The 24418-nt window shown below is 43.6% G+C and overlaps 1 protein-coding gene across 3 annotated transcripts in view; it reads right to left on the bottom strand.

Annotated features, from left to right (window-relative positions):
- DIS3L (DIS3 like exosome 3'-5' exoribonuclease) overlaps window positions 1–19577 on the bottom strand; it is a gene marked incomplete at its 3' end in the record, with an annotated part of 33990 nt that extends 14413 nt beyond the window's left edge. For 2 of the 3 annotated variants that reach the window (XM_082853819.1, XM_082853820.1), the window contains exons 1-7: window positions 19426–19577; window positions 17700–17853; window positions 9020–9148; window positions 7042–7177; window positions 2988–3164; window positions 1531–1609; window positions 368–529 (exon numbers count right to left, since the gene is read on the bottom strand). In XM_082853819.1, the coding sequence (XP_082709945.1) occupies window positions 368–529; window positions 1531–1609; window positions 2988–3164; window positions 7042–7177; window positions 9020–9148; window positions 17700–17853; window positions 19426–19564 (976 nt within the window). In that variant the 5' untranslated portion in view covers window positions 19565–19577. Of the gene's footprint in view, window positions 1–367; window positions 530–1530; window positions 1610–2987; window positions 3165–7041; window positions 7178–9019; window positions 9149–11674; window positions 11741–17699; window positions 17854–19425 lie in introns of those variants that run through there. The other variant, XM_082853821.1, reaches the window with a different exon arrangement.
- Between the last annotated feature and the right edge of the window lie 4841 nt (window positions 19578–24418).

Below are 24418 nucleotides of genomic sequence, written 5' to 3'. Positions count from 1 at the left end.
GCTCGGTAGTTGTGGCTTGCGGACTCTAGAGTGCAGGCTCAGTAGTTGTGGCGCACAGGCTTTGATGCTCCATGGCATATGGTATCTTCCTGGACCAGGGCTCGAACCTGTGTCCTCTGCACTGGCAGGCGGATTCTTAACCACTGTGCCACCAGGGAAGCCCCCCTAAGAGGGTTTTTATTTTAAGATGAGACATACTATATAGCATATTTAGGTGCTGATGAGAATAAAATAAACCAGAGAGGGGAAACTGACAATGTAGGAAAAGAGATGATATCATATATTAATAATTGCAGTATTTCTGGACTAAAGAGAGGAAAAATAAACCTTCCACATGGACGACCAGGCAACTTTACAGCTGGCTCACCTGTGGGCATGGGCTCACTCGGGGACTCGCCGTCATTCTCACCCAGGGCGGTGGTTCTTCCTTTCCATTCATTTTTAGGGAGCAGTTCGACAACTACCACGTCCCCGTGAATAGAGCGGTTTCGAGCCTTCATCCCGTGGATTAGGATGTCACTGACTAGGCCTGTTTTGGGGGGCAGTACAGAGAAACCCCATAACGTCAAGGGGGAGGCCACACCAGTGAGGTCTTTCAAACAATACGTTCGAGATCTAATCAGCATTCCTGCAAATAAAAGCTCCCTCCTTTCAAAGGTGAAGTTAAACCGCAGTCAAACTTTTGTTCCGCAGGTTAGGAAGGAAGAAACACTGCTGCTATGCCATGCTGTATAATGCGCTTTCATAAGGCCACTCTCAACCATCTTTTAAGGTAGGTTCCTTGCATGAGACAATGTAAGCCCACACTGGGACTCTCTCCCATAACTTCAGGGGCCATTGCGGCCAGGGAGCGGTCAGCGGGCTGCTGAACTATGGACACTGCAGAACTGACAGGGAGAAGTCTGATGAGCAGAAGCCCGGGGTAAGCCACTGCTTCTCATTCTCCTCAACCTCGCCAGGTGCCCCTGACTATCTATCAGGGTTACTTTCACCCTGTCATTGCAGAACTAACAATACACTCTATTATGATAAAACTTATTTACACATTTTTTTCATTGACGTTACTTTTTATACAATTCCAATGAGGCAATACAGCTCCGTGAGGCAGTACAGGGCAAAATCTTAAAATCACAGCCTGCCTGCCTCAGCCTCAGGTGTAGCCCCGCCGCGTACCAGGTGAGTGATCCTCGTAAAGTCACTTTGCTTCTCTGTATTTTAGTTTCTTCACGTGTAAAAGGTGGTAAACAATAATAATACCTACTTGAAGTGCTTACAACAGTATCTGATGTATAATAAGCACTCAATAAAATATTAGCTATTACCATTTTTTAGAGTTATTACCATAAAATCAGAAATTATAGACAAAAAGCTGGGGAGGAAAAAAAAACAACCCATGATCCCACACAGCCAGTGTAGGTAGGGATATTTGACATGGCACATGTGATGTGACAATTTCAACTTTGCTTTCTTCAATGTGTAATATCAGAATAAAAAAGTGGTACGGAAATTTATGTAAGGTTTACACTGAACCTGAATCTTTACTGCTGGCTCCTTGAAGTCGAACAAAAGCTTCTATTTGTGCTCTGTGTTTGTTGACGTTCAGAGTTCCCTAAAATCAAAATAAAAATCATTTAATGTGAAAAATTTCTTTTCTGCTTGCTTTACCCTCCAAAAGGTACAGTTAAAAATTTTTATGAAAATATCCCCATTATATTCTTATAAGGTTTGTGATCCCTTTCTTTAGGAATAATAATTCATCACCAAAGTTTATTTTCTCCAGAGAATGTACCATAATTTTGACATAATCTTAGCTATACCAAGTGCTTCAAGTGCCAGGATTTATCTTACCTAAGTGATGAGCGGTCTTTAAAAAATCTTCTTCCTCAAAATATCCTCCCAGGAATGCTGTAAACTTCATTACCAGTTGGAAACATTAGCCTCTCCATAGATATACTCATTAAAACACCCACATTTTAGGGAAGGAGTTTACAGTGGTAGGCTCGACCTTCAGACTGCATAAAAATCGTCTGAGTTGCTTGTTAGAAAATGTAAAGTTCGTGGTAGAACAGTTCAGTATCTTGATTGTGGTGGTGAATACACAAATCTATGCATGTGATAAAACTGTTATGTGCACACAGACATACACACACACACGAGTGCGTATAAAGCTGTTGAAATCTGAACAGCAATTTTATTTGATTCCTTCTCAAGACCCTGACAGCACGTGGGTCCTGGGTTTTGAGGGATCACAAAGGGGACCTTGAAAGAGGCAGGAAAATGGCAAAGGCCTGAAGAAGCCAAATTTCAACAACTTTAAAATTTTGCCAAACCTCCAAACCTTGATTCAAAAATATATTCTTTCCCAGTGACAGGAGGCATTTAAACCTACTGTGTAATGCTCGGTATGTAACCTAATTAAGAACACTAGAGGGACTTCCCTGGTGGCGCAGTGGTTAAGAATCCGCCTGCCAATGCAGGGGACACGGGTTTGAGCCCTGGTCCAGTAAGATTCTACATGCCGCGGAGCAACTAAGCCTGTGTGCCACAGCTACTGAGCTTACGCTCTAGAGCCCATGAGCCACAACTACTGAGCCCGCGTGCCACAACTACTGAAGCCCATGTGCCTAGAGCCTGTGCTCTGCAACAAGAGAAGCCCCGCAGTGAGAAGCCCGTGCACGGCAATGAAGAGTAGCCCCCGCTCACCACAACTAGAGATAGCCCACACACAGCAACAAAGACCCAACACAGCCAAAAATAAAATTAATTAATTTAAAAAAAAAAAAGAAAGAACAGTAGAGAGTAGGTCCAAACCGGAGGGCACTGTCTACAGAGGAGACTCCCACATCACCCTGAACATCGACAGCCCTGGCCTACTGAGGCCCGTCTCATTGACAGCCTTTGAAATCAGAGGCCTGTGACAGGAGGCAAGTAAAGAGAAGGAAACACACTGGCTGATCCTGGCGCCGATTCCCCATTACCACCCTCACCTGGATGTAGCGCCCAGACTTAATGCCGGCTTCTAACACTTCCAGGGGTAGATGTTCTGGGTACTCCTTCCCGTGGCTCTCCTGACTCTCATTCTCTCTTTCTCGTCGAGACTGAAGGATAGACTCACAAAGCTCGTGGGTGGCCTTTAAATCAGGCCAAAAATTGTCCAGGTAATTCTGCATTTAATAAAGGCACAAGAGAAACATGGTCAGAAGATAATGATTCTTTGTTATAGCAGCATTACAAAAACTCCTGAACAGGAACTGCTGGCATGCAGTTTTGAAGAAGTGTTACATGAGCATTACCCTCCCAAGCCTCCTGCTACCAGTTCATTTCTACCATCTCACTAATCCCTGCAGCCTTGCCAAAGGAACCCAGGGAGGCCATTCCTACTGTGGAACGCTTCTACCTCCCTGATTACTCTGCACTTTAAAATCTCCCTCTCCACACACACGCGTGTACGTGCACACGGCCGGGATGCCTGTCTTTACACGTATCTCACTGCTGCAGATAACGGCCCACAGTGAATGGAGAGGAAAAGCTCCTACGTGTGCACTGTCTCTTTTTTTTTCACCCTGAAATATCTGAAATTTATAAGAAGCCTAAACAAGCAGGCAAAAAGTGGCAAGGAGTAAAGTGTAATAAGGAAGTGTCTCCCCTCCCCCAACCCCCTGGCAATCTTGGAGGAGCAGAGAAGGGGAAAGATGTTCCTGTTCTTTGGTGTTAGGCTATCCAGCCTCATAAACTCCCCAAGGACTACGTCTTCTTTTGTGACTATACAGATGTAGTCACACTTTTCATGTGGGGACACTTGATGCTCTGTCAATGTGACAACCCAGTACGAAACATAATTCTGAAACAAGTGTCATGGTCTCCCCTCCAAGGAGAACATTATTGAATATTATTGCACTTCTTGGTGTAACTTTCAGAGAGGCCCTAGACAAGACACCAAGGCGACCACCCACAGGGGGCTGGTGTGGTGAGGCTGACCCTGCTCCATCTACTTCCTGTGTCCAGAGTACATGCCCTCGCATGGTGGACCCTCACTAAATAAAATCAAACTTACGTATGATTTTAACTCTACTTTAAGCCTAAATTAGAGGCTGGCACATTCTCTTTTCTCAAACTAAAATGAAGTTAATTATCTTTATTGTCAACTCCAGCACTTCTCCCACTAATTTCAGGGTCTTGCTCAAACGGCTTCCTTTCTTTCTCTAGTCCTTCCAGAAGTTCTGTCTGTGCTAACATCACTGCACTTCTATGGTCACTAATCACTCATCAACACCAAATGTTTGCCACTACGAACCAACTCTTCCAGAGGGATTTATTGTCCTCACTCTTCCCCATCTACCTTCAAGTCTCCACAGAGAATTCTGGGCTTCCTGCTCATCTGAACTTCACAGCATCTCTTTTTTTCTGCTGTCATACACCTCTGTGAAGCCCTCGGTCACACAGTTTGCTTAGGAAATGCTATACAAAATCAAACTGTACGATGCTGCCAGACTACAGAGAAAAGTAATTTTCATACAAAGTAGAAAAATATAATTTTAGTCAACTGTCCTCTGCAGGAACAAGACATGATGTATGGCAACAGAAAAAATAAGTGACACTGCCATTGATATCCAGCGCCCCTGGAATTCTCTGGCATGCCAGAACACTTTTCTATAGCAGGGCAAGAAAATTCTATTGGCAAATCTTTAGCAATACATGCACATGGGAACCCTCAAAGGCTCTACAAGTCAAAATCCAACTAGACTTTCTGTAAACTGACAGGGGTAATGGAGGGCCTTAGTCTTGTTTCTGAATCAAAAAACAGTATCAACCACTGGAACCTGACTGACCAACTGGGCAGGCAGAAGAGACCAGTAATCTGTTTTCTGTTTTTTTGTTTTGAGATCAGTAATCTATTTAGAGATTAACAGGCATCCTACTCTCTGAAAAGGTACCTAAGAAATAGGAGAACTGTGTCCTCAAGACAGCTCAAAAAACTGTCACCGATAATGCTGCCTCTATCTGTTACATGTACACCAAGCTGGTCCAACAGCTTTCACATAAGTAGTATCACATATCACCCCTTCCTTTATCCCTACTGACCCCCACCCATGGTCACAAGTAGAGAAGAGTGAGGAACAGTGGACAAATAAGACTGGCCTTTAACACTATGTTTTGGGAGAGGGTGTGGAGAAAAGGGAACACTCTTGCACTGCTGGTGGGAATGTAAATTGATACAGCCACTATGGAGAACAGTGTGGAGGTTCCTTAAAAACTAAAAATAGAACTACCAAACGACACAGCAATCCCACTACTGGGCATATACCCTGAGAAAACCATAATTCAAAAAGACACATGCACCCCAATGTTCACTGCAGCACTATTTACAATAGCCAGGTCATGGAAGCAACCTAAGTGTCCATCAACAGATGAATGCATAAAGAAGATGTGGCACATATATATAATGGAATATTACTCAGCCATAAAAAGGAACGAAATTGAGTTATTTGTAGTGAGGTGGATGGACCTCGAGTCTGTCATACAGAGTGAAGTCAGAAAGAGAAAAACAAATACCGTATGCTAACACATATATATGGAATCTAAAAAAAAAATGGTTCTGATGAACCTAGGGGCAGGACAGGAATAAAGACCCAGACGTAGAGAATGGACTTGAGGACACGGGGAGGCGTAAGGGTAAGCTGGGACCAAGTGAGAGAGTGGCATGGACATATATACACTACCAAATGTAAAATAGATAGCTAGTGGGAAGCAGCCGCATAGCACAGGGAGATCAGCTCGGTGCTTTGTGACCACCTAGAGGGGTTGGATAGGGAGGGTGGGAGGGAGACCCAAGAGGGAGGAGATATTGGGATATATGTGTACGTATAGCTGATTCACTTTGTTATAAAGCAGAAACTAACACACCATTGTAGAGCAATTATACTCCAATAAAGATGTTAAAAAACAAAACCTATGTCTTGTGCGTATTCAGAAAGACAGTCTGGGAGGCAGCATGGTGGTTCAGAGTGCTGGAGTCAGACTGCCTGGGCTCTAACACACTTCCAGCACTTTCTCCCTGTGACTCTGGGCAAGTTGCTTAGCTTTTCTGTGCTTTAGCTTCCTCACCAATAAAATGGGGATTATAACACCTGTCTAATAGTGTTGTTGCAAGAATTAAATGAAATAATACGCTCAGAACAGTGCCTGGCATAGATCAACGTTGGGTATTATTCTTAGGTGGAACCATGTAGAATAGCCATTTTGTAAGTCAAAAACAACAGAATATTGGCAGTTTTATCAGATTCAACCTATCATCATCATCATTACTACTAGTATTATTATTATAACTATAAACATGCATTTACTATGAACTGGAGTTTATTGGGCTGCAGTCTTGGATACTGGAGGCCTTACAGTCACAGGGAGTTTGCCCAAATTTGGCAAATTCAAGATTAATTAGTTGGAGAGTGATGAAGACATGGAACTTCTTAAAGTCTTCCTTCATTCTTTTTTTAATTTATTTTTTATTTTAAATTTTAATTTTAAACTACTATTTTTTTTTCAGTTTTCACGTTTTATTTATTTTTATTTTTTACATCTTTATTGGAGTATACTTGCTTTACAATGGTGTGTTAGTTTCTGCTCTATAACAAAGTGAATCAGTTATACATAACATATGTTCCTATATCTCTTCCCTCTGCGTCTCCCTCCCTCCCACCCTCCCTATCCCACCCCCCCTCCAGGCGGTCACAAAGCACCGAGCTGATCTCCCTGTGCTATGCGGCTGCTTCCCACTAGCTATCTACCTTACGTTTGGTAGTGTATATATGTCCATGCCACTCTCTCGCTTTGTCACAGTTTACCCTTCCCCCTCCCCATATCGTCAAGTCCATTCTCTAGTAGGTCTGTGTCTTTATTCCTTTCCTTCATTCTTTATTTTCCCTTTTCTGTACTGCCAAAGCCATCTAGAGCCTCACGGGCACTACTATGGAAATGAACACACGCAGACACACACACTCATGCACACACACATACTTATATAGACACACCAGCTGGAAATACCTTGAAGGAAATCACAAACACTCCTTCCGTTTCACTTCCATACTGCTGAATTGCCTCTTCATCTTCTGTCACCATAACGATTGGCATCCTGTCTTGGCAGTGGTGATAGTACCAAGTGGCTGCATTGTAGATGCTCCTAGAAAGCAAGAGGCACGTGAGCCCTCCCGAGGCAGACAAACCCAGGCTCTTGTTCAGAACTTCACACCTGGCTTTTAATCTTTTATCCTTTGGTTTATATAGACAGTCATTCGTTCATTCATTCAACAAATACTTCCTGAGCACCCATTATAAACATGCCCTGGGTTGGGTACGCTGGGGGATACAAAGATGAATCACAAAGTGCTTGACATCTCTTCTTCTCTAAGACATCCAACCACCACAGAAACCGCTTTCATTTCTTGATATGGCCTAGCAACCGTGAGGCTCTGCCACCTTTTAACACATTTTAATTGGGGGGACGAGCCACACAGCACCACAGGGATGGTAAGCTAAATTGTGAGAGGCTTAAAAGATGAAGAAACAAGTCTTTGGCTAAGAGAAAAACTAGGCTGCAAGTAACTGAAGATCATAATCCAATAAAGACAAAATCCAATATGGCACCAATATGAAATGTCTGAAAATCTTCCTGAAAAGAAGCTGAATTGGAAAATGGAGTCTAGGTCTGGGGACATATATTCAAAAAAGGATCATGTGTCCAGTGAAGTGGATCAACTCAGAGAGTCAATTTCTGTAGGCATCTGTTTCCCTTTCTGCAAATTAAGATGCTATGTAAGGTTCCTTTAGTTGTAGAATTTAAAAAAAGATTCACTGAGTACTGACTGTGTGCAAGACTGTGTAGTTAGTAAGTGTGAGTACTCACATATGACCCAATCTAGGGAAAGATTTGCTTTCCCTTGCTGGTGGGAACTTGGGTTCTATTAAGGACTCAGTATATATCAGTGCTTATTTTGCTTTAGAGAATTTAAATATTTAATGGCTATACAGATAAAGAATTATAAGGAAGAAGATGATGTAAATGTTTTGTACGGATAAGCTATTTTAAAGCTTAAGGTCTCTTCTGCCTTCTACAGAAGACTGAAGCAGAGGCTATGGGTGCACCTGTACCCTCAGCCCACCTCTGACTTTAGCTGCAGCTGGGTGGCACTTCCATCCCTCATCAATGGCCCACTGACTGGAGTTAACACCCCCGGGGAATGGCCCTCAGCTAAAGGGGTAAATAACTAAATGCCCTCGCCTCCACCCTTGGAGGTGACTTCTGAGGCACACTCTACATGGCTTCTTAGAGGTTCCCAGAGGACTGAGCCTCAGTTTCCCTCAGCAGTAATACATCCTTTACTGCTTTCCCTCCTTCTCTGGGTCACTCTCCCCACTCCTGCTTCTGGGAATTGCTTCTCACATAAACAACTCACCTCCAAAATCCTTGCTTCAGGTTCTGCTTTTAGGTGGATCTCAATTAGGACACCGCACTTCCTAAAACAGCTTTACTAGAATTAACCTACCCATTTCAGTTTAATAAGACTGGCTGGGATATTAAAGCAACCTATACCAGAAAAAGTGAGATGACTTTAGCTTAAAAGTAGGATGTGTCCCTGCCGCTCTCTGTTTCTGTCTCACATACACAAACACAAACACACACACACACACACACACACACGGGCGTGTGCGCATGCACGCACTCACACAGCATTAAAGCTATGTATGACTTTTGGATCACTGGAATGAATGATCCTACTAGCCTTTAGAGGTCTGGGGCAAACTTACTCTGGGCACCTATAGCTCCTTAATTACAATTTCTAAGATATATGTAGTCAAATGACATATCTAGAATATTGACACATTAAGCATTTCAGTATTAATCACGGTTCCAGAAAAATTGTTGGTTTGTTCCACCATACTATTTAGATCAACTCCCAAATAACCAATGATAAAGAAATTAAAGAAGATGAGCGTGTGAAAACCCAGCTATTCAGGGCCATACCTGCTCTGCCACTTCTCCATGGACTCCCCTCTTTCCCGAGGGAGATAGCAGGACTGCTGGAATTCATTAGCGAAGAGAACACAATCATGACGCGCATCCTTCAGGAGATTTCGCAATTTGTTATACTGTCTGTGACACAGAGGAGAAAAGTAAATCTAATCTAGCAGGTACTCATCTCCTGCCACCTCTTGCTAAGGTTCAGAAAAGATGAGGTATTTTAGAGCGAAAGATTGATTGTTTAAAACCTGAGAAACACTTATTTACATCGGCCTTAATGTGTGCTGCGCTCTCGGGCTGCTGTTTCTCCATTTTGCCTGCTAGAATGTGCTGGAGCAGGGTCTCATTAATTAGTTTGCGGATCAGTTAAACTCCTCTACTCCCCTCTCCCTTTCTGGCTATTTATTATGTAATTATACAACCCTGCCCCACACAGCCCCTTCATCAAAGGCTCACAAAGCACAATGAGGCAAGCAGAGTTTAGTGCTTTATTTTTTTTTTATTTTTTTGCTGTACCCGGGCCTCTCACTGTTATGACCTCTCCTGTTGCGGAGCACAGGATCCGGACGCGCAGGCTCAGCGGCCATGGCTCACGGGCCCAGCCGCTCCGCGGCATGTGGGATCTTCCCGGACCGGGGCACGAACCCGTGTCCCCTGCACCGGCTGGCGGACTCTCAACCACTGTGCCACCAGGGAAGCCCTAGTGCTTTATTTTTGTAACTCACTTTGTTCTGTAAATGGTATTAGACATTAATGTTTTACTTTCTGCTGGCAGCCCTAGGAAAGAACATGTAAGGTAAGTTTGGGGATTTATCTGTGAACGTTATTGATGCAGCCGCATTGTTTACATGAATGAAGGCTAGCTTCATCTATCAGACAACTAACAGAAAGTTTTAAGGTTTTTCCCCATCAGGAGACTTTTTTTTTTTATGTTTTAAAATAATTATATTCAATACACAGTGTGAACAGGTAGCTCTATCAAACTAGGACATACAATTTTTCTAATCCCTTGTACAATGGAAGAGAGATGTTCAATTTTTTTTTTAACATCTTTAATGGAGTATAATTCCTTTTCAATGGTGTGTTAGTTTCTGCTTTCTAACAAAGTGAATCAGCTATACATATACATATATCCCCATATCTCCTCCCTCTTGCGTCTCCCTCCCACCCTCCCTATCCCACCCCTCTAGGTGGTCACAAAGCACCGAGCTGATCTCCCTGTGCTATGCGGCTGCTTCCCACTAGATATCTATTTTACATTTGGTAGTGTATATATGTCCATGCCACTCTCTCACTTCGTCCCAGCTTACCCTTCCCCGTCCCTGTGTCCTCAAGTCCATTCTCTATGTCTGCATCTTTATTCCTGTCCTGCCCCTAGGTTTTTCAGAACCCATCAGGAGATCTTTCCAATAATCTTGGCCAAAGAAAATAAAATATGAAGTCTCATATGGGTCAGTTTCTAAGAAGGTGCTTTTCAATTGTCTAGATAATGTGAAATACATAATATTCACAATTATCTTAAAGGAAGTCAATTGTTTATTTAAAAATGGATTGATATTAAACCAGATGTTAAATTAACATATAAATTATCCAAGATAGATAACTGGCATTTAACATAATAACATTTGTGCCCTTCCATTCCCACCTCCAGCCTGCCGCCACGGATTTTTAAAAATGAGTCTTTTCATTAAAGCAAACGCAGAACTCTCTAACTTATCCCCTCTAAATAAATGCCAACTACCAGTATCTGCATCGTCTCAACACTTCATCAGAAAACAAGAAACACTGATTTTACTTTCTTAGTAATTCTAATTTTGAGCCACCTTAAAAAGGATCATCAAGTAACTACAACTTACAAAATGTCCTAATAAACAAAGGGATTCAGTTTCATTTCTGTGAATGGCAGCTTTCCTTAACAGAATTCCACTTGTGTAAATAAAAGCTGCCTCCCCACCCGCAGAAGTGCCTAGAACACGTTAGGTTTGTAATTTTCCCACTTTCACAAAGATACACTTAAAATCATTTTTCAAAACCTCTTAGAATATGCATACAAGAGTCTCCATCACCGTGCTAACAGGGTCGTCCCTGCGGGAGGGAAAGGCAAGGACTTTCACTTTCTGCTTTACGCATTTCTGTCATGCATGAATTTTTTTAAATGAGCACTATTTTGGTTAAGCAATAAAAGGTTCTAGAAGAAGCTTTATAAACATCTGAAATTTATTATTTCAGAGAAAACACTGAAAAAATATTGACTATTTTTCCTGATCTTTTCCACTTTTTGCTCCCTTTATCCACACCCCTAATAAAGCACCTGAACCCAGGGCAGGTGTTTGTTTACAAACTTCCTCCTCTGTGCTCCACTGAGTGCCTTCAGGGGACACACCTAGACATTCCCGATGCTGCCCTTCGTCTGCGTGGTCCTGCTCATGGTGAATGCAACTCAACCATCCATCCCTCAAAAAAAGTCAAAACTAGAACTACCATATGATCCAGCAATCCACTTCTGGGTATAGACCCCGAAGAACTGAAAGGAGGGTTTCAAAGAGATATTTGTACACCCATGTTCAGAGCAACATTATTCATATTAGCTAAAAGGTGGAAGCAGTCCAAGTGTCTGTCGGGCGATGGATGGATAAACAAAATGTGGTATATACATACCGTGGAATATTATTCAGCCTTAAAAGGGAGGTTCTGACATATCCTCAACACGGATGAACATTGAAGACATTATGCTGAGTGAAATAAGCTAGTCAGTCGCAGAAGAACAAGTATTGTATGAGTCCACTCATAGGAGTTTCTTTGAGTAGCTAAATACCTGGAGATAGAAAGTAGGACAGTGGTTGCCAGGGGTCTGGGGGAGGGGGAAATGGGGAATGAGTGTTTAATGGGTGTAGAGTTTCAGTTTGGGAAGATGAGAAAAGTTCTGGAGATGGGTTGCACAACAGTGTCAATGTACACAATGCCATCAAATTGTACACTTAGATATGGTTAACATGGTACATTTTATGTTATATATATTTTACCACAATTTAAAAAAATAGCTATACTAATTGTCATAACAAAATAAAACAAACAAAAAAATAGAACCACCCATTTCAGCGGGATGAGTGCCATGAAAGGAAAAGTGCAAGGTGTGACAGGAATATGGGAGGGATAAGGGAGGCACCCAGGAGGAGGCAACGGACCTGAAGGATGGGTAAGAGTTAGGTAGACAAAGGGCCCAAAGGAGGAGAGAGAGGGGACAGAAAGCTCAAGAAAGCAGACAGTAGGCTTCCTCCTTGTATCTCTAGTACTTAACCCACGGCAGTCGCTCAATAACTATTTTCCAAATGAATCCATGAACTCACAACCCTTTGTGACAACAGTGATCCAAATACGAGATAAAAATGTCCTGGGACAAACGGATATTTTCAGAGCCCGGTTACTCTTTTGCTAGGCCTCGCATACATCACTGCATTGGTCAGCACACCCGTACTTTAAACCTGGGGCTTCTCGAATCCTGTCCTCTCCAAACACTGATGCTCCACAAGCCAGACCCGGGCGCTTTACCACCACATGAAAGTAATGACAATCCTTGCCAATGTTGAGAAAAATATATCACTTAACAAAAAGAATTTTCTCAGTTTTCAGTTTCACTCCCATGTATTTTCCTTAGACTTTTAGTGTGTGATTCCATTTGTCAGCTACCTATCAGCCAGATAAAACGAATGAACAAATGGCACAAGAATATTAATGGGGAAAGCAGGAAACAAACAGTGAATCACTCTGAGTGTGACAGTCGGGTTGTCTTGTAGGCAGTGGGCTTACGGCTATAATTTAATAGGGCATCCATACAACACAGTTGTAGTTTTTGCTGGTTAGGGTTGGTGGTGCATATGATGGAATTAGATATATGAGTATTCTGCATGGAGCCAGCAAAGAACATCGTGGTGCCTTGAACAAGTCTGGCCTGAATGACAGGACAACAGTTCCAGATAGTCAAGTACAATAAAATTATCTGAGGTTTAAAAAATTCCAGGCTTACAGAAAAACCTAGTTTCCCGGGTCTGGCTAAAGTGTTTTCGAAATCTCCATTATCTAAACATTTCAGACAATTTCTTAGGGGGACAGCAAAACTTACCTTCTCTAGATTGATTTTTTTTTTTTTTTTTTTTTTACTATTTTTATTCAATGGTGATCTTACCTTCAGATGCAACATCCCTTCCCCCTGCTGACTACAGTCTCTGGGGATTAGAAGTGGGTGTCCCACAACCAGTGGCGAGAGGTACAAGGAAGTGAGTCCTGTACTCAATGTTGCATTTCTTCAGCTTTTGCAGAACCCAGGTAGGGTATCCTAGACTTAAATTCAGAGGTCCTTGAGTTTTCTCCAAGAATTTCAGAAGTTTCTATTTCCATTTATATTAGGTGATATTCTTAAAACATTTTTAATGGAGTATATTTTGGACCAGGCTTCAGGCTGCAATGCCATTTGGTGTCAGTGTCTGCCCTCTTGGAAGCCTCAAGACACCTCAAACTCATGACCTCCCACCCCCCACCTTCTCCAGTGTTCCCCCTCTTTATCCAGTTACATAAGCCAGAAACCTTAGTGTCATCCTTGACACCACCTTCTCCTTTATCTCACTTATCTAAATCCATTACTAAGTCCTATAGATTAAAAAACAAAAAAAACAGTGGGGATTCCCTGGTGGTCCAGTGGGTAAGACTCTGCACTCCCAATGCGGGGGGCCTGGGTTCGATCCCTGGTCAGGGAACTAGATCCCACATGCATGTCCCAACTAAGAGTTCGCAGCCACAACTAAGACCCCAAGCAGCCAATATAAATAAATAAATAAAAATTTAAAAAAAACAGCTTTATTGAGATATGATTCATACCAAAAAATTCACCCTTTTAAGATGCAGAATTCAATGGTTTTTAGTGTAGTCACAGCATTATGCAACCATCACTACTATCTAACTCCTCTTTTGTCAGCCCCCAAAAGAAACTTATACCCATTAAGCAGTCACTCCCCATTCCCTCTGACCCTTAGCCCCTGGCAACCACTAACCTACTTTCTGTCTCTTGGATTTACCTATTCTGGGCATTTCATATACACAGAATCATACAATATATGATTTTTGTGTGTGTGTGGGCGGGGGGCTGGATTCTTTCACTTAGCATAATAATTTCAAGGTTCATCCATGTTGTAGCATGTATCAGTACTTCATTCCTTTTCATGGCTGAATAATATTTCATTGTATGGTTAAAGCACATTTTGTGTAACCATTATCAGTTGATGGACATTTGGGTTGTTTCCATTTTTGGCTATTATGAATAGAGCTGTTATGAACAAACATTCACACACAAGTTTTTGTGTGGACATATTTTCAACTCGCTTTGCTATATACTTAGGAAGTTCTGTGGATCTTATCTACTAAACAGCGTTTAGAAATGTCTATTTCTCTCTCCATCTCTACGCTACCAACATCTCTCATGTGAACTAAAGCCTCCTCTTCTTTTCTCCAAGCCTCTTCTCCACTAGCCTAGTAATCCTTTAAAAACAGGAATCTGATCATGTTATCCCCCCTACTTAAAACGCTTCACCACATCCCTGAGGCCCATGGGGGCCTACCTTAGTCCAATCCAGGGCTTTCTCCTCCCTCATTCTCCACGTTCTCTCTCCCCATGGCCTTGCACAGCAGTTTCCTTGCCTGGAAAGCTTTTCTCCCTTCTTTGCCTGGTTTCCTCACACTCATCCCTTAGAGCTCAGCACACGCATCTCACTCAGGAAAGCCTTTCCTCCCTGCCTAGTCTGGGCTCTCCTGAGCCCAGCACCCCTCCCTCAGCGCGCCTGTCACAGCTCACTTCTCCATCTGTTTCTCTGGTTATCGATTACTGCCGGTCTCCCCCTCAAGAGCGTGTCTGCCTTTGCTCACCACTGTATGCTCAGTGCTAGCACAGTTTCTGGCACATAGAGTCTCTCAATAAATATTTGTAGATACACAGATGAACACCTGAACACATGATTGAAGGCAGTGGACAGGTCACCCTTACAGGGAGATCACACGAGCCCTCAGTAAGTAAGCACTTGAGGATTGTTAGATAGCGGAATGTGTGATTATCCTGATCAAAAACTTGACATTTTTCATACTGTTTTGTATAATATACTTATGAGGACATTTTTCTGCATTGATATTATTGAAATCAAACTACAAAATCATATTAAATATAGAGCTTATGCCTGTAGCCATAGAGGCTGTGTCTTTCTAGTATTAAACCCAACTCTGGTGATTTCATGTCAGTAAAATAATGTCACTGGTCACATTAAATTAATATTCATTTGTAGCCTTGTTTAGTTTGAAGGTCTGATTTGGGTTTAGGGTTGCATTAAGTACTCAGGTATGAGGATTTATGCCTAGATTTATGTTGAAACATATTTAAGTAACAATACAATAAATTAATTTAAATTAACACTGGGTATCCATGAGAATTTTTTTCTTTTAGAAACAAAGTCGACTACATTACTCATGTTGAGTAACACTGATGTAGGATGGGGATCACGTTGACCTCTTAAAGGGTCCTCTCCAACTATAATATTTTGATTCCAGTCTTATGTTATGTACTAAGAAACTGAGATTCAAGCTATACAGAAGGCATTCAGGAGGGGGTCAAAAGGAGAAAGCAAGGCATCCTTCTACCAGACACTAGACCAGACTAGGTATTTTCACCTGATAAACCTTTCCTAAGCAATAATATTCCTAAAAGCATATAAAATAGAATGAATTATTTACCAGCATCTCAAAAATCTCGGAGGAAGAACTGAAAAACAAAATGTTTTCCAATATTAAATGAAGCAAAGCACCAGAGAGGCTATGCTAGGCCACCTTTGGTTAAATACAAAAACTCAGATGACTTATGCTTAACACTTATGAAGGCCAAATTAATCAAGCAAATCTCCTGGATCTTACATATTGAATGGCTCTCATCAACTTTAAAGTTAGCTTTTAATATATGACACTTTCCAGGGCTTAGGTAATTGTGGTCCTTTAGCTGTTTCAACCTGAATACACCTGCTGGTCGCTTAACAGGTAAAGAAAGCACGAAGTCCCCAACTTGCTGATTCCTTTTCCTGACTCTTGTTCCTCTTCATCAATCATGTTCATTTCCCTGCATTAAGACCAGTCTCAAACCTATTTCCTTCGGAGGGCTTTTTAAATCCCCACACCCCATGTTTACTTCTGCACTTTACATAGTCCCCATTAAATTATTTACATGTGTCCAAGGTATGTCATAATTACCCTCTTGCTTCTTGCATTTAATCCCAACAAGACAACAAGTTTGTTGAGAGAGGGAACAAGACTTCTTTTTGTACTCCAGAAGGCCTGGAACTAGGAACTCGAAAAGTGCTCACCAATGGCAAAACCAGAGTATTATCCTGTGGGCCTGTTCCATAACTCCTCAGCTTTTGTTTTCACGTTTAGTGCATTCAGAGACACGGTAAAGCAATGGAAAACCAATCGTTTTTCATCAAGTTAACTACTTTTGAAATGTTCAGGAAAAAAGACATTTAAATTCCAATTCTTTGCTTTTGAATGTCCCCAGGAATTGATTTTTAAAACAATCCTTAATATTAAAAACATTTTAGAAAACAGAAGTTGAAAAGGCTTAGCAACCCACATGATAACAACAAATTGATTTTAGTAGCAGAAATTGAAATACGACACCTGGAACAGCATTTAAACCTGGATGTGTATAAACATCTATATCTTTGTGTCTGAACAAAATCAACTTCAAGCTCATATAAAAATATTCTATCTGAAAAACCTGCACACAACCTAGTTAATGCATATTTTTTTGAACTGAGCATATAATAAGAACAACTTATCATTTTCATATACAAATAAACACACTTCATCTTTTACTACCAAGGTCTGAAGAAACCACAACATTTGAAAAAGAATAAACACATAATTTCTGCTTAACTTGTGGTGTTAAGAGGTTGGGTATATAATTCTAATATGCTGTTTCCATACAGTCTTCAAGTTCAAATCACAGATCTTTTCCCAATGTAAAGGAAGCAAAACCATTTATAGAGTATTTGTTTAAAAGGTGAACAACTGTTCTTCATTTAGGTACAAGGCAAGCAGTTTAGACTGATTTCAATCAGAAATTCTTTGTTTAGCAAATACAATTCCTATGGTTGGTGGTTATACTAGTAATCTAAAAATAAAACAAGTTAGTTCTGGTTTCATTGAATAAATCACCACAAGTACAACTTGCCTCCACAATAAAGGAGGCTCAAATTTTAAAATACTTTCTTTTTCCCAAGGGGAAAAAAAATGTAAGTTTCTGAAACAATATATCTATAAATAAGAAGATTAAATAACATGCAGTCTTCAACATGATATAGGCAATAGCTCTGCTACTATAAAAATGCAAACCAAAAGGCAAGAATCTTAAATACCCACATCGTGGGGACACTGCAGTTTATTGATCTGCAGTCAGACCTTTTGGCCAGGTGTTGAAGCAGAAATATAAAATAATGTTACTGCATTCCTCACTGGCAAAAAGAATGCCAAATTAGTTCAAAAAGTCTTTTCTGACGAAAATAATGAATTCCTCCCCTTTCTCTCCAACAAGGAACCTCTTCTAAAGGGGGAAAAAAGAATCCGCACCATAAAAAAATAAATAATGCAAAACAGATACCTCCGGCCTCTTTGATGCTGCACAGCTTGACAAGCCGTTTGCATGAAAATAATTCCCTTCAATTCAGGAAACTCAAGGATCTCGAGGTAATCTTGAACGACTTTCCAATCTGGGATCATGTAATGAGTCACGTCACTAGACAAGAGTTTCCCATCTGAAGCATAATTCAAAACAGAAGAGATTAGACAACGTTTGCAAACTTAGTTTATTATGATTTCAATGTCACGGTGCCCCAGTGTGCAGAACAACTTCCAATCTTAACTACATTGTGTAGTTTTTGTTTTGTTTTATTTTTTTGCGGTACGCGGGCCTCTCATTGTTGTGGCCTCTCCCGTTGCGGAGCACAGGCTCCGGACGCACAGGCTCAGCGGCTATGGCTCACGGGCCATGGCTCCGTGGCATTTGGGATCTTCCCGGACCAGGGCACGAGCCCATGTCCTCTGCATCGGCAGGCGGACTCTCAACCACTGCGCCACCAGGGAAGCCCCACTGTGTAGTTTTTAAAAGACAAATCTACTTTGGTAGAGGCCCAACGTTCAGGTAAATTCAGCACCTTCATTTTTCTGAAGCTGTGATAATAAAAGCTCAACGTGGTTTATGGTGTTGCCAGTAATGTAAAAGATGACGGATTAAAAAAAAAACACACAAAAACAACCAAATCTTCAGCACAACTTAACTATATATTGTTAACCCACTGACCTACACTCACATTCCAATGGGGCTCCCCAAATACACGTTAACCACTTGTTTATGCCCAGCCATTTCAAGTCGGTTGTGTCTCAAGCTTGTGAACGTGTTCAAAAGTCTCCAAGGGCCAAAAAGACTGAATTGACTAGAAAAGATGCTCAGTGCAAGCAGGGGCGGTGGTGGCATTTCCACCTGGCCCGCGTCTCGGAGCTGGTTAGTCAAGCTGTAATTGAAATGTTCACCTTAACCGTAAGCTGAGGATCCCAAATATTCGCTGAAAAGGACCACCACGCTCCTCTCCCACCATAGGGAAGAGAACCAGTAACCATCGTTAAGTCGGCCACCCCAGCAGCCCAGAAATCAAGTGGAGGAAGGTGTAGTGGGCAGCCGACCCAAATCCAATTTCCCCATGACCTTCCTGTACAATGAGGGCCCAGATGATCCACAAATCCTACAGTCAAGAGGGTTCTCCACTGGATGCCTGAGGCCTAGGTGCTGGCAGGGAGCAAAGCAAAGAAATGTACAACGAGGAGCGGCAGAGCGTCAGCTCCGCGTGCCCGGCTCGCACTGCAGGGCCCACAGCTCGGGTCCACCGGATTTCACTGCGGCGAGCCTGGGGGCAGGACGCTCCAGCGCCCACAGGCCCCTCGGAAAGCCCCAAACCGCGCCCTCTGCGCTGCGGGGGCGCCTGCCTCTCGGCCCTTCCGTTTTCCCGGGCAGAGCAGTCGGGAGTCGCTGTGGAGCGACAGCGGAGCCGTGGCGCGGCTCGGAAGCCGCCGGCCCCTCGCGCCCGACCTGCAGCCGGGCCGGAGGTGATGCCTGGAGGCCGGCGGAGGCCCGGGGGCCTCGGCCTCGTCAACACCACGGCCTCGCGCTCCGCCTCTGGGACGCGCCCTTCCGCCTCACGGCCGACGCTCTACCCCGGCGCCGCCGCCCTGACGCCCGCCCGGTCTCGGGCCCCGGCGATCCCGCCCGGGCCGCCCCGCTCCCGCCGGTCCTCGTCTGCCCACCCTCCCCAGCCTCCACCCCCTGCCCTGACCGTTGCGGCAGACGGCGGGCTGCGGGCAGAGCGGGCTGTTGCAGGGCACGCTGGGCCGCAGGTAGTGCTCCCGCACGATCCGCAGCGTCCGGCCCTGGAAGGTCCTCAGGAGCAGCACCTTCTCCCGCTTCTGCAGCATGCTGGCGGCGCTCCCCGGGCAGAGCTCCGGGCCCCGCGAGGCCGCCCGGAGCAAGCGGCTGGAAAGCGGCGGGCGCAGCGCGGCGCGGGCGGAGGCAAGGCCGAGGCTTCGGGCCCGCCCCCTCGGCCTGGTTTCCGCGGAGCTCCCAGCCGGTGGGACCTCCTGGCGGCGGCCTAAGCGCTCCGGGCTCCGCACCGAAACCGCCGTAACGGCCCGCGTCCTGCGGTTGCGAGCAGCAGGAGGCCGGCGGTGTAGGCGCTGCAGCTGGGCCCACAGTCTCCCCCCAACCCCGCCTCAGTTTCTCCCCTCCCTGCAATTGCCTGGGGGTGGAATTGCCTGGGAGGGGTGGAAACCACGCAAAAGACTTAAGGGAGGCAACCATAATACAGGTCTTCCTCCGCTTAACGATGGGGTTACGTCCTGATAAACCCATCTAAGTTGAAAATTTATTTAACACAGCTAACCTACCCAACATCACAGCTTAACCCATCCCACCTTAAACCTGCTTAGAACACTTACATTGGTCTACAGTTGGGCAGAATCATCTAACACAAAGCCTATTTTATGACAGTGTTGAGTATCTCAAGTAATTTATTGAACACTGCTGAAAGTGAAAAACAGAATGGTTGCAAGAGTATCGGTTGTTTACCCTGTGCTGTCTGGGAGCTGGGACTTGCCCGCCTGCTCAGCATCACGCAAGAGTAACGCTAGACCGGAAAAGATAAAAATTCCAGGTGGGTATCACTTTCACACCGTGGCAAAGTCCAAAAATTGTAAGTGGAACCATGAGAAGTCGGAACCGTCTGTACATGGAAGCTAGTTTAAAGTCTTGCGAAGATTTGGTGCAACTCTGAAGGATTATTGTACTTTGTTTCTACCCTCAGGTTCATATGGGAATGGGGCTGCCTTATTAATATGGATAATTATTAGTGTTTTGTATTAATATAGACAATTATTAGTATGTTCTGTTTGTTGCTCTTGCTATCACTGAAAGAGCTAAAAGACCCAGCAAATAAGCCAGCACTCCTGCCAGCCCAACCTTTTTTCCCCTTTAAAAAGCTGTATTTATTTTTAATTTCTTGTATTTTTAATCCATATAAAAATTCAAACAGTGCAGATAAAATGGAAACTAATCTCTTCCTCTGAGGTAAACATTATCTGTTCAACCTCAACATGATGGCGTTTGCAGCCTCTGGCAAAGGAATTTTCCTTTAAATTTGATAGAGACTAACACACAGTCTCTTCTGAGATCATACGCTTGGCTGGATGGAAGCCACTGTTCCGCCAAGCTCTCAACAAAGACTTTTGAGCTGCATCAGGAGTTTTACAAAGAAGTGTCACATTTAATTTCCACAACAAGTCAGTGGAGTCAGGCACTATTATCCCCATTTTACAGACGATGAAACAGGATTACAGAGGTTAAGTGTCCAAGATTACACAATTATTAAATGATGGAATCAATATTCAAGACAGAATCTGGCTGAATCCAAAACAGGCTCTTCACTAATTACCATGCTATTCACAGATGAATAAAATATAGCTCTTGTATCCAAGGAGTTTCTAGTCAACTTGTTAAGCAATAGTTAAGGAAGCTCAACCAGCTGGCTGGGAACATTGGCGCTTCCTGTTATGCTAAAGTGAGCAGAACTAGAGTATCCTGTTTGATCACTTACTCTAGGGGAACATATTAAAAAGTCATGTTCCCTCACTCATTGCATTTTTTAAAATATTTATTTATTTTTGGCTGCGTTGGGTCTTCGTTGCTGCGTGTGGGCTTTCTCTGATTGCGGCGAGAGGGGGCTACTCTTTGTTGCAGTGCATGGGCTTCTCATTGGGTGGCTTCTCGTTGCGGAGCTTGGGCTCTAGGCCCGTGGGCTTCAGTACTTGCAGCACATGGGCTCAGTAGTTGTGGCTTGCAGGCTGTAGAGCGCAGGCTCAGTAGTTGTGGAGCACAGACTTAGTTGCTATGTGGCATATGGGATCTTCCTGGTCCAGGGATCGAACCCGTGTCCCCTGCACTGGCAGGCAGATTCTTAACCACTGGGCCACCAGGGAACTCCCCTCACTGCATTTTAATGTCAAGTTATCTGCAGTGTGGGATGATATCAGTGAGATCTGAGACAGAATTTCACAAGTTAGGTGAACATTACAGTGCTGGTCCACAGACCAGAGCACTAGGAGGACCCATAGGCAACCAACAGTGCAGGAGGTCAGTTCTAGAGACCCCAGAGGACAGACAAGCAACAGGATTTGACCCCTACATAAAAATGCTTCTAACAGCTGCCCATGATTCCCTCCAAAGCTCTCCCATTTTCATTTTTCTTTTACTTCTGATTATATGTCCTTAACATCTCTCTTTAGCATTTCGTAACTTTAAACTTTCTCTAAATTGGGACTAATGATCTTTTAAGGTCGAGAGTATGTCTGGGGCCTGTTGAAAGTTGATGTTATCGGTATTTAAAATAATCCAAGGCCCATCAAGCACTTCTTTTGCTTGCATGGCAGCAATAATGTACAAAGTGTGTTCTCAGAAGCATGCTCCCTTAGTTCTTCGAGCTGATGATCTAAAATGGACAAGAATGCCTTTTTGTTGATTCGTTTGTAGATACAAATATGTTTCTCTATCAGTCAGAATAAACTAGGTTATGCTGCAGTAATATACAACTTCAAAAATACCAGTGACTTAAAACAAGATGTTGCGTGGGTACCTGTAGGATCCATTCTGTATTCTTTCTCCAGGGCCCAGGCTGATGGAGCCAGTCCTCACTGGAACACTGTTTGCTGTTCATTGGCAGAGGGAAGGGAGCCCTCGAGACAGCCCACAACGGCAATTAAAAGCTCAGTCCAGAAGTGATACATGTTGCTTCTGCCTATTGGTCAGAGCTAGTCACGTGAAAACACATCCAAGGTCGAAAAAGTGTGGGGTGGAGTGCTTGTGTTGCGTAGTGCGGATGCTCCCTCCTGGCTTGAAGGCAGTGCGCTGAGACCCTTCGGTGAGCGGCACTGGTGACTCCTTGTCTGTCCTTAACTCAGACCCCTTAGCCCTAAGTCAGTTGGCTCTACCATCACCTCAGCACTTGTACCTATGACGACTCCAGCTCGGCCCACTCTGGTCTCACCTCTTTTTACAGTGCTGGCCTACATGTGATTTCTTGTGGCAGAGACTGGCTCTCTGTTAACCAAATCCATGTCCTTTTTTCCTCTGGGCACAGGTGAAACACATTTCCCAGCCTCCCTTGCACGTAGATAGGTGTGGCCACAGAATGGAATGGCACCCTTTCCAGGCCTGACCCTTAAAAACCTCCCATGGATATTGCTCTTTCCTGTTCCTGAATGGATGCCAAAGCCCAGGGGATCTTGGAAGCCTGCATGTTAGACAGCACACACACCGACCCCTCACACCAACTGTGCAGTTCTTCAGGGAACTGCTTATAGTTCCCTGAAGAACTGTGCAGAGCACAGCCCTGCCTTGCCTACCCAGGAGCATCCACAGGGGTCTCTTGCAGGGGAGAAATAAACTTTTCTTATAGCAGCTGTGTTCCCCTAAGGAATGCACACCCACTTTACAAAGGAGATTAAGGAACTTGCCGAAGACTTGCCCATTTGTTTAAAAACTCCTCACTGGATATTAAAAGTCCTGATGAAACTGCTTCAGGATCCTCCAGCAGTTCTAAATTTCAGTGCCACACTGGGAAGGATGCTTGGTGGCCTGCTTCCTTTGCAGTTTTCCCTTTCCTTGTCAATCCGAGCGCAGATGGACAACCTGGTACCCAGATAGCATAATGCTGTGACAGCTTGTAGTGCTCTCTTGCTGATAGAAATCTCTGATTGTGGTCTGGTTTACCTGGTGCCTGACTGCAGTCTCCTTCAGGCTGAACACGAGCGTGTTTATGCTGCAGGAGTTTGTAGTGTTTGCCTGCCTTTTTTGCAGAGGCGCCCTGGGAGTGCAGACATCAGCAACCACTGGATTATTATCAAAAGGACTCATCCAACGGTTAGCCCAGAGAGGGTGGGGCATCTTTACAAAGAGCTAAGAGGGCAGGGAGGTTAAGTATATAAAAGGAATTCTGGACAGTGAGCTCCAAGGGCTAGAGGGGATTACTGAAGCAGGCTTTGAAATATTGTCTTTATTTGTTAACCTGCTTGTTGCAACACATTCCAACAATTCTGAAGGATGCCAAGTAAAAACAGTGAAGTTCTGCTTGCATGCAAAGTCTACTTCTCCCAAGTAATTTACCACTGCGGATATCTGATATGCATCCTAGAACTCTTTAAATATAAGGCAAAGTTGGCAACTTTTTGAAGAGCTTGTCAATCTATGCAGCATCAACTACTTACCGCTAATGTTTCTCAAGCTTTTACTAGGTGCCAGGCCCTGCTCTAAGCACTTTTCCTGTGTTTTCTCATTTAATTCTCAAAACAATGCCTGGACTGTAATACTGTTACCAATTTCATTTTGCAGGCAAGGAGACCAAAGTACAGGAGGACTGAATAATTGCCCCAGGCCACACACTCAAGCAAGACTTGGAACCCAAGCAGTTTGGTTACAGAGTCCAGGCAGTGATGACCCAGCCATGCCACCTTTCAGCTGGTAAACAGCCAGGTACGGAATGGGGTACATTCTTCGTAGCGGACCATTGGATAAACTCAGTTATTTTAGTTTAGGAAATTGGAAACAATGGGTTTCAAATATTGACCCTACTACTTTCCTAACTTCCCTGGGCCTTAGTGATTTCAATTATAAAATACAGCTAGCAAAACAGATGTTGCTGAGTATCAGTATTAACGCGTCAATGACTCTAAAGGGTCATGTAAATGTCTAACATTATCCCATTTAGCTGAAGAATCAGCTTA

Source organism: Leucopleurus acutus (assembly GCF_964270905.1).
Source record: "Leucopleurus acutus genome assembly, chromosome: 1".
NCBI lineage: Eukaryota > Metazoa > Chordata > Mammalia > Artiodactyla > Delphinidae > Leucopleurus > Leucopleurus acutus.
The sequence above is the reverse complement of the archived record's forward strand: the minus strand, read 5'-3'. Positions and strand labels throughout refer to the sequence as shown.